At 42.6% G+C, this 11099-nt stretch overlaps 1 protein-coding gene across 1 annotated transcript; it reads left to right on the top strand.

Moving 5' to 3' along the window:
* The first annotated feature begins 2182 nt into the window (after window positions 1-2182).
* tm4sf5 (transmembrane 4 L six family member 5) lies at window positions 2183-10848 on the top strand. Its single transcript, XM_021614960.2, has 6 exons — window positions 2183-2752; window positions 3947-4027; window positions 4259-4401; window positions 8282-8420; window positions 8949-9002; window positions 9939-10848. Exons 1-6 carry the CDS (start codon window positions 2579-2581, stop codon window positions 9954-9956), a joined length of 609 nt encoding a protein of 202 aa, XP_021470635.2. The 5' UTR covers window positions 2183-2578; the 3' UTR covers window positions 9957-10848.
* The last annotated feature ends 251 nt before the right edge of the window (window positions 10849-11099 follow it).

Raw genomic sequence — 11099 nt, 5'->3', positions numbered from 1 at the left:
CTGAGTTTGAAGGTAGGCCTTGAAATACTTCCACAGGTACACCTCCAATTGACTCAAATGATGTCAATTAGCCTTTCAGAAGCTTCTAAAGCCATGACATCATTGTCTGGAATTTTCCAATCTGTTTAAAAGCACAGTCAACTTAGTGTATGTACACTTCTGACCCACTGGAATTGTGATACAGTTAATTATAAGTGAAATAATCTGTCTGTAAACAATTGTTGGAAAAATTACTTGTGTCATGCACAAAGTAGATGTCCTAACCGACTTGCCAAAACTATAGTTTGTTAACAAGAAATTTGTGGAGTGGTTGAAAAACAAGTTTTAATGACTCCAACCTAAGTGTATGTAAACTTCCCACTTCAACTGTACATATTACCTCGACTAACCTGTTCCCGCGCACATTGTCTCGGTACTGGTACCCCCTGTATATAGCTTCGTTATTGTTATTACTAGATAGATACAGTGACACCGGTCCTTTGCTAACGCCAGGCAAACACCTGCACTCACCATCGTTAATAGAACTGTGGGAAATTAGAGCTGCTCACGCTCCACTGGCTTCCAGTTGAAGCTCGCATCCACTACAAGACCATGGTGCTTACCTGCGGAGCAGTAAGAGGAACTGCCCCTCCCTACCTTCAGGCTATGCTCAAACCCTACACCCCAACCTGAGCACTCCGTTCTGCCACCTCAGGTCTCTTGGCCCTGCCACCCCTACGGGAGGGCAGGTCCCGCTCAGCCCAGTCCAAGCTCATATCTGTCCTGGCACCCCAATGGTGGAACCAGCTTCCCCCTGAAGCTATTGCAGCAGAATCCCTACCCATCTTTCGAAAACATCTGAAACCCAACCTCTTCAGTATCTTAAATAATGCTCCTCCTCACCTCGACCCCCGCCCCACCACCTAACCAGCACTTGCACCTGCTATGCCTGTGATATGTGGTTGTCCCACCTAGTTATCTTAAGATGAATGCACTAACTGTAAGTCGTTCTGGATGGGAGCATCTGCTAAATTACTAAAATGTAAATGTACTCAAGTAGTAATTTGCTGGGTGACTTTCACTTTTATATTTTCTATTTTCTATCTTTACTTTTACTCAAGTATGACAATTGGGTACTTTTCCCACCATTGCTAAAAAGTGACACTACACATACTAAAGAGGTATGCGGTTAAGGAGAACTCAACATCCAAGGTTCAACATCCACTTCACTGCAAACCGGGCCTAGCCCAATGAAACGCAATTGTACAAACATGCAAATTCACTGCTCACAGGGTCATAATACACGGTTGATCACGTAGGTTTTAGCCTGATTAATTAACACTCCATTTAGTATGATATGTTACATTTCGTATGGTATGTATGAATTTGTGGATGTCCATCACCAATTTCATAGGATATGTTACGAATTGCAATTCGTATTATATGTTACCAATTTGCAAATCATGTTGTGAATTTTAGCTAGGTGGCTAAGTGGCTAACGTTAGCTAGCTGGCAAATGTTAGCGAAGCTCTGCCTTGTGTCAGTTTCTCGAGCAATTAGTTCATGATTTGGTGACTTCCTCCCTCAGCTGTCCCACCGTATTCATCCTGTACTGTTTGTGATTTTTAACATGCCTGCACTCATACCTGTCTGATGTCCACTGTCATTCACCGTAACATCACTGTAATATACAGTGAATGTCAGAGAAGGTCAGTGTATTGGATATCCCATATGGGGGCCACACTCAAGACAGCCTTTCCAGCTAAAGGAGAGCTCCCTGGTCCAGTCCACAGCTGGATGTAAGTACAAAGAGTCCCAACATGTGAGAAATGGTCGGCGTCATTATTACCCTGCACTATGACACTCAGTAATAAAGCCCTACCACTATCACATCACTGAGAACACTAATCAAACACGTCAATTGATACAACAGCCATAAAATGAAAATCCTAAAGGTGACTAGTTTCCATTGATGTAACCTGTCAGGCAGATTAAGTTAGTTAGGATTCTAGCATTCTAATGTGACTTTTGCTATCTTCTCCTCTGTGTCGTTGTTGGTGTGCTTGTGCTTTCCCCTACACATCCCTGTGAGATTGATCATCCTCCGTTCACTGAGGGAGAGACAGAATCCCCCGGCCAGTCCACCAACCCCCCTCTCTGTGTTAACAAACCATAAATGTCACTGATACCAACAGCCAGAGTACACACATGGGCAGGTATCAAAGGGCAATTCTAGAATTGACTCCTGATTTTGTTCTGTTCTGTTTAGTTCCATTCCACAAGCCGGCAAGGGACCTGTGTTCCGCTTCCAGGGGTCTACACGAAGAACTGAAGGGCTGAAGAGAAAGAGACGATTTATTGTCCAGCACAGTGGAATATACTGGACACAGTGGCTCCTGAGACCAACAACAGCCCTGTCATCTCAGCCTCTTCTTCCTCCTGCTGTGTGTGTCAGTCTGTCTTGACCGTGAAGTCTTTTCCCCTCCTCTTTTCTATCTACCATCTCTTCTTTAGTCTGGGTCTACCCTCCACTGTCTCGGTCTCTGTCATACCCTAACTGCAGTATCACTGAGCTATCTGGTGACGGAGTAAAGACAGTATGTGTTGCACTGGGAAGTGTTCTCGTCTGGTGGGCCTGATCCTGTTGCCCTCGGCGTTCGCCTGCATCATCTCCAACATCCTCCTGTTCTTCCCCGACGGAAAGCAGCAGGACAGCAGTCATGTCTCCCTGCAGGTCTGGCTCATGGGCGGCCTCATCGGAGGGGGAATATTCGTGAGTATATTGACTGAGAATAGATGGACACCTTGACACCACTCATTCACCTGTACGCTCATGGGGAAAAAAAGGTTCTACGGAGGGTTGGTTCTACATGGAACCCAAAAGGGTTTGACCTGGAATCCAAAAGGGTTCTTGAATGGGTTCTCACTCTGACGAACACGTTTGGAACCCTTTTTTCTGAGAGTGTACAAAGACGACAGGGACATGTCTCTCTTGTAAAAGACATGGAAATACCTGTGTAACAATGTATACATCTTTGGCTGGATCAAGGCATTTCCAGAATGTTTATATTCAGTAATAGAAGTACAATTGTGGAAGGATTTGGTATGAATAAAGATGAAAGATTATGTCAGAAAAGGAGGAAGAGGTTCCAGTTTCTACTGTATTATCACAGATGGAGAGTAACTGATTAATGGTTGACTATTTAATTACAGTGGGGAACCTATTTTACTTCCCCCACTCTATTTGTCCTCCACTCTCAGGATGCATTCATTGTGATATCAAAAGAATACCTCTCTCAAACATTACACTGAACAGAGCCACACTTGCACCAGTTCGGCAAAGGGAAGTACATGCCAGTAGTGGGAAACAGATAGAGAGTCAGTTTCCATCATCACGTTTATATGCCATGGCCAATAAATCTTTGGTCAGGATACTACCATGTTGCAGCTATCAGAATATCCACGTTGATAGCCTTGTCAGTGGAAACTATGCAACCTGTTTTATGTACCCTGTGATATAATAGTGATGATAAGGACGTTTCAGGGCCGATAACAGGGTGTGTCTTTATTAACAGTGTATTCATTACTACCTGGAGGAAATGTGAACAGCTCTAGTGGTTCGAGCCAACCCACTACTGTTCTGTACTGTGTGTTAGCGCTCCCTCTTACTCCCAGTCCCATCCATCCCAGTCAGTCCTTGCCCTTTGGAACGAGAGAAGGAAAATCGATTCAGGATTGACAAATATTTGCGTAGAAGATAAGAGCATTCACGGCACGCACACGTGCACACACTCACACACATACTGGAACGTGAGCAAAGAGCTCAAGAAGTACCCATACAATCAAGTGTGTTTTTTCACAGCAATATTTTCTCTGTGTTTTAGTGCATGTTGTGATAGTTGAAGTATGATGATGATATGCAGCTTAGTAGAATTCAAGTTATTCTGTCTGTCTGTGTTCTTTTCAGATGCTGTGCCCCAGCTGTTCGGCTATCAGGGCCGGGGGCAAGGGTTGCTGTGGAAATGGTTGCTGCGGAAACCGTTGCAGAGTGAGTAGGGTTTCCAATAGATAGCACAGCCACAAAGTCATATTGGCTATATTGTAAAATGTCATGATTTCTTTGGGTTGCTTTTTGGTCTTAATTTAAGGTTAGGGTTACGCATAAGGTTAGCAGTGTGGAGCAGCTCGGAAGAAGAAAAAAAAGTGAAACTCAGGAAACTGATGTGAGTGAAGGAGAGGTAGAAAATGAGGATATTAAGTGTGTGTGTGTCTCCAACAGATGCTGAACTCTGTCTTCTCGGCTGCTTTTGGTTTGGTCGGAGCTATCTACTGCACTAGTGTCTCTTCTGCGGGACTGGCCATTGGACCTAAATGTCAGGTTGCTAGTGGAAAATGGGAATATCCCTTTGAGGACCTACCAGGGTGAGTTGCTCTCTCTTTCTATCGCTTTCTCCCCCCCTCCATCCCTCTCTTAAAGTGGGTATTAACTGCAATATTGACAACAGCCAGTTGATGGCAGAATAGACTAGTGGGTAAGTAGCAGACACCTCAACCCTCAACCCAGATCAAAATCAAATCAAATTGTATTGGTCACATACACATGTTTAGCAGATGTTATTGTGGGTGTAGTGACAGCAGTGATGGTTCTAGCTTGTATGGCTCCCTGGGCGAACCCCCCATAAAAGCACCATTCTGCAATAACTGTAATTTTTATTCAGACATTTGGAACAAGACAAATATATAAGCATAACATTTTTTTTACTATATAAATATACAAATATATGCAAAAATAAGACTCATAAATATCAAAAAGAAGTAACAAAGACAAATAGAAACCAATTTGTGTTGATTTGGCAATCGAGAATCAGTACATTACCCATCCCCCAACACTGTCAACCAAGAGTCAAGACTACATTACCCATCCCCCAACACGGTCAACCAAGAGTCAAGACTACATTACCCATCCCCCAACACGGTCAACCAAGAGTCAAGACTACATTACCCATCCCCCAACACTGTCAACCAAGAGTCAAGACTACATTACCCATCCCCCAACACTGTCAACCAAGAGTCAAGACTACATTACCCATCCCCCAACACTGTCAACCAAGAGTCAAGACTACATTACCCATCCCCCAACACTGTCAACCAAGAGTCAAGACTTTATTACCCATCCCCCAACACTGTCAACCAAGAGTCAAGACTACATTACCCATCCCCCAACACTGTTGACCAAGAGTCAAGACTACATTACCCATCCCCCACTACTGTCAACCAAGAGTCAAGACTACATTACCCATTCTCCAACACTGTCAACCAAGAGTCAAGACTACATTACCCTTCCCCCAACACTGTTGACCAATAGTCAAGACTACATTACCCATCCCCCAACACTGTCAACCAAGAGTCAAGACTACATTACCCATCCCCCAACACTGTCAACCAAGAGTCAAGACTACATTACCCATCCCCCAACACTGTCAACCAAGAGTCAAGACTACATTACCCATCCCCCAACACTGTCAACCAAGAGTCAAGACTACATTACCCATCCCCCAACACTGTCAACCAAGAGTCAAGACTACATTACCCATCCCCCAACACTGTCAACCAAGAGTCAAGACTACATTACCCATCCCCCAACACTGTTGACCAAGAGTCAAGACTACATTACCCATCCCCCACTACTGTCAACCAAGAGTCAAGACTACATTACCCATTCTCCAACACTGTCAACCAAGAGTCAAGACTACATTACCCTTCCCCCAACACTGTTGACCAATAGTCAAGACTACATTACCCATCCCCCAACACTGTCAACCAAGAGTCAAGACTACATTACCCTTCCCCCAACACTGTTGACCAAGAATCAAGACTAAACCAATTCACCTTGGTGGTGTGTAGACTGGTTTATATTATTCTTTACGATTTCACACAAACCAGAAACAAATGCAGCAATATGTCTGTGAAACTATATATTCACAGTATTATTAATGAATTGTGGTTTATTTGGTAGCATTTCGTAGTGTGACTGATTTTACTAATTGCATTAGTACTGTACAAAGTTAGAGGTGTGCTATTTGATAGATTACTGATAGATTACTGATATTGATAGATTACCCCGCTCCCCCTACCTCAGGCTTCCAGTGGGGACACGTGAAGTCAGCCCACCTCACCATCTCGTACTTCTGAGTGGGAGACCTTCCCAGGCATTAGCCTGCCTAGCTCACAAACTAGAATCAGGGCGCCCACTCCGACAAGGTTAATTGACCCACAGTTTTGGTGCGGCACCCCGTGCCACCCCCGGCAAGATGTTGTCCTGGGCGGCTGCCCATGTCGCCTATACCTAAATCCGCCACTGAGGGACAGTGCATTTATCCTAAGACCAATGCAGTGAGATCATTGTAAAGCTTTTGGTCATGTTTCAAGTGTTTGCAGAAGGGAGGAGCCGAGATGTCCAAGTTGTGGAAAAGATCACATCATGTGCTATAAAAGTGATGAAAATGTAAACCATGAAATCACGTCTTTCGAAATCCCCACATTGGATTTTCTTTTCACCTTGTTTTGGTTTCAATCCGTCCAGTTGGTGGCGGCAACACATCTTTTTGGGATGTAGCCGCCATAAAACACACAGAAGAAGAACTTCCTGTTTGAGTTTCTGCCTATAGCTAGGGAGGAGCAAAATGGAGTCGTGGTCAGATTTGCAGAGGGAGGGAGGAAAAAGCTGAGTAGCAGCGGTCTAATGTTTTCTTAGAGCGAGTGCTACAGTCATGGTGTTAGTAGAACTTCGGTAGCGTTTTCCTCAAATTTGCTTTGTTAAAATCCCCAGCTACAATAAATGCAGCCTCAGGATATGTGGTTTTCAGTTTGCATAAAGTCCAGTGAAGTTCTTTGAGGACCGTCGTGGTATCGGCTTGAGGGGGAGTATACACAGCTGTGACTATAACCGAAGAGAATTCTCTTGGGAGGTAATAAGTTTGGCATTTGATTGTGAGGTATTCTAGGTCGGGTGAACAAAAGGACTTGAGTTTATGTATGTTATCACAATCACACCATGAGTAGTTAATCATGAAACATACACATCCACCTTGCTTATTCCCCGAGAGTTCTTTATTCGTGTCTGCCCAATGTACTGAGAACCCAGCTGGCTGTATGGACAAAGACAGTATATCCCAAGAAAGCCATGTTTCCGTGAAACAGAGTATGATACAATCCCTGATGTCTCTCAGGAAGGAGATTCTCGCCCTGAGCTTTTCTACTTTATTATCCAGAGACTGAACATAATTGAGTAATATACTCGGAAGCGGGGGATGATGTGCACGCCTCCTGAGTCGGACTAGAAGTCCACTCCGAATACTTCTTCTCCGCCGGCATGTTTTGGATCAGCCTCTGGAATCAGTTCAATTGCCCAGGAAAGTCGTATTCCCGGTCTTAATGCTGGTGAGTTACCGCCGCTTTGATATCCAAAAGTTATTTCTGGCAATATTTAAAAACACAACATTTGCTGGGCTAATAATGTAAGAAATAACACACAAAAAAAACTAAATACTGCAAAGTTGCTTAGGAGCTAGAAGCAGAGCTGCCTTATCTGTCGGCGCCATCTTGCCCTCACCCGGCGTGATGGAGAAGAGGACCAGGTTCCACAGGGCCGCATTGACAGGGGTCACACACAGGTCTCACAGGGAGTGGTCAAACAGAGTCAGTCTGGGAGCACTAGGGCTCTGAATGTTTCTTGATCACCTCAACTAAACCAGGCCCAGGCCCGTCGTTTGTCCTGGTCAGGTCACATAGTTAATAACATATCAAACAGCTAAATGGCATCATGACAGAGTTGCAACACGTTTATGGTAGAAATAGTCAACAGAAGGATGTTGGCGTTTCTGTGGTGTACATGCACGGGCAGTCAGAGTCAAAGATAATGCTGTGGTTGAAGGGAATCACGTTTGACAGCTGATTACTGAAATTATGATAATGACAGATGTCTGCACTGTTTTAACCTGTCCTCCCTTTTGCTACTTACTGAATAACATCTCTCTTCTCTGCCCATCTTTTCAACTTCTCCTCTCTTCACTAAACCTGCCTCTTAATCTTTACTTTCCCTCAATACTTTACTTTCTCCCCTCTGTTCATAATGTATCTATGTAAAACACATTGGACTACATCATTGCTCTAACCTTCTTTTGCATTTCCTCTCTACTCTCCATCTCTTCCCTCTTATCCCAAAACCACTCTCATCCATCCCTGTCCTTTTTCACCCCTTTCTTCTTCCCTCCTCCCATCCCTCTCTCCCCCTCCTCTATAGTGGGAACAGCAGTTACCTGTTTGACCACTCTCTGTGGAACCTGTGTGTGATCCCTGCCAATGCGGCCCTGTGGCACCTGGTCCTCTTCTCCATCACGCTGGGCCTGGGGGGCCTGCAACTCATCCTCTGTGGTATCCAGGTCAGAGAATTGAATGGAACACATAGGCTATGTCCCAAATGGTACCCTATTCCCTATATACTAGTGCGCTACTTTTGACCAGAACTCTATAGGCCCTGGTCACAAGTAGTGCACTATAAAGGGAATAAGGTGCATTTTGGGGCATAGACATACTGTCATAATGATGCATGTCATTTTTGCTCCTTTGCACCAAAGTATCTCTACTTGTACACTCACCTTCTGCACATCTGTCACTCCAGTGTTAAACTGTTATATTGTAATTATTTCGCCACTATGGCCTATTTATTGCCTTACCTCCAGTATCCTACCTCATTTGCACATACTGTATATAGACTTTTTTTCTACTGTATTATTGACTGTACGTTTGTTTATTCCATGTGTAACTCTGTGTTGTTGTATGTGCATCACTGCTTTGCTTTATCTTGGCCAGGTCTCAGTTGTAAATGAGAACTTGTTCTCAACTAGCCTACCTGGTTAAATAAAGGTAAAATAAATAATAAATATTGAATGTATCACTGTGGCATCCAGGTGGTCAACGGCTGCATCGGCTGCTTCTGTGGGGACTGCCGTGATGACAAGGAGGTAATTAAACAAATTAATCTGATTATCAATTGATTTTAAATGACTGTTGATTCATTAGAAGTAATTATATTATATGGCTGACCCAGTGTTTCTGCATAAGTAATAATTCTGTTGTAACATTTGAGTAGAGGAGTGTTGAGTTGTGGTTCTGAAGTAAAATAATGCCATTTATAAGAAATGTAACATTTACAGTATAGCACAACATGTCTGTATAGTTGGGTAAGGGTCATGTGAAAAAATTAAACAGAAACCACTCTAACAAGCATACATGAAAGGTTACTATTACCTGAGTAGCATCTGATTACCCAACACAGGTAGCCTAGTGATTAGAGCGTTGGTCCAGTAAACGAAAGATTGCTAGGTGAAACCCCCCGAGCTGACAAGGTAAAAATCTGTCGTTCTGCACCTGAACAAGGCAATTAACCCACTGTTCCTAGGCCGTCATTGTAAATAAGAATGTGTTCTTAACTGACTTGCCTAGTTAAATAAATATGAAAAATAAGCCTAATTTGATTGAAGTCCAGCTCAGTGAAATCCAGGCTAAAATGAATAAATCAATGGGTGGTTTAAGATTAAGCTGAGATGTAGTTGCTGAGTGAACATACAGTAAGAGTAGGCCCGTGTTGTGTACCTTTATTTCCACCCCTGTGCATCCCAAATGGCACCCTATTCCTTATATAGTGCACTACTTTTGACCAGAGCCTATGGCGCCCTAGGGAATAGGATGCCATTTCGGACGCTTGCATATATATTCACATCCATTGTCTCTTGTTGAATCACTGTGTCAAATCAGTGATGTATAAAATATTGAACATTAACGATGGTAACAAGATATGAATTACTCTTCTTGCACAAACCACAATACCCTGAATCTGAGGTTGCCTTTTCAAGAAGTGATTATGAACACATATAATTGTTTCTGTTTTATTTTTTCAGGATGATGGTGGATTGTGAGATGGAGAGAGAGAAGAAGTAGAGAGGACTGCCCTGCAATGCCACAGCCTATTTTCATGACGACTAGTGCTGAGCGATTAGTGCTTTTTCAGGTCGGTTCAGTTTTGGGTTCGATTATTAAAAATGATCACGGTTTTTGATTTTGCGTTCGATTATATAATACACTATACGTTATGTGTGTTGAATGCTGTAACAACACAGAATAAAACATTTAATACAAGTCCCATGGTGGTAGTGACACTCCTTTACTGCTTATCACTTATTAACCATAATTTATTCACATTACTTTACTTTATGACTTCATTATTTCATTCCAAGTCAGTTCAGTTCAGGCTTGATCTGATTTAATCTCTACAGAAACTGCACATTGAGCTCACAGAAAAGAACCGAACTAAATGGAATTCAAATCATTTAACCAACGTCTTTCGATAAGTTGTTTTAAAAAAACAAAAAAATAACCAACATTTTGGTTAATCGCTCAGTACTACTGATGACATACCAGCACCAGGATTGCCAATCACTTACTACACAACTTTTTTTTAAAGTGCCTATCTGCCAGGAGTTTTCCCTTTTGTGTTTGAAGCATATTGTCTACTTTTGATATGTTCAAATCATGCCAGTGTGCCATATCAATCATAGCCATTGTAGTTCTTTAATCTCAAAACTGCCATGTCATTGTTGTAACTCTTGCTTCTGTTTCACGTGTTGCCCATGGAAACATCATACAGTACGTCATCTGAGGATTCCTCAGGAGTTTCTCAAGTTATTTTCCATTCTTTATTTCATTTCTTTTAAGCAACCATTTCTTTAACATGATCTTTTGTATATATTTTTTTGTATAATCACATACGTCAAAACAATACAAATAAGCAATAAAACTTTTGGGAAATTAGACATGTTTTTCTGTTATTGGTCAAGTAGTCATTGGTCAAGTAGTCATTGGTCAAGTAGTCATTGGTCAAGTAGCCTATGAAGTCTTAATGATCTGGGTTCTGGTAATTCAATACTGGCCAACAGTTAATGAAGAAGGCAGACAACTGAGAAGTTCACATGTATCAAAGCCCTAACCCAACTTAACCCAGAGTTACGTAATGGAAAGCAATGAAGAATCCCTTGATTAAGCACAAAAACTGTACAACCGGT

The sequence above is a fragment of the Oncorhynchus mykiss genome, chromosome 9, assembly GCF_013265735.2.
Source record: "Oncorhynchus mykiss isolate Arlee chromosome 9, USDA_OmykA_1.1, whole genome shotgun sequence".
In the NCBI taxonomy this organism is placed as follows: Eukaryota; Metazoa; Chordata; class Actinopteri; order Salmoniformes; family Salmonidae; genus Oncorhynchus; species Oncorhynchus mykiss.
This window is presented reverse-complemented; position numbering and strand designations above follow the sequence as displayed.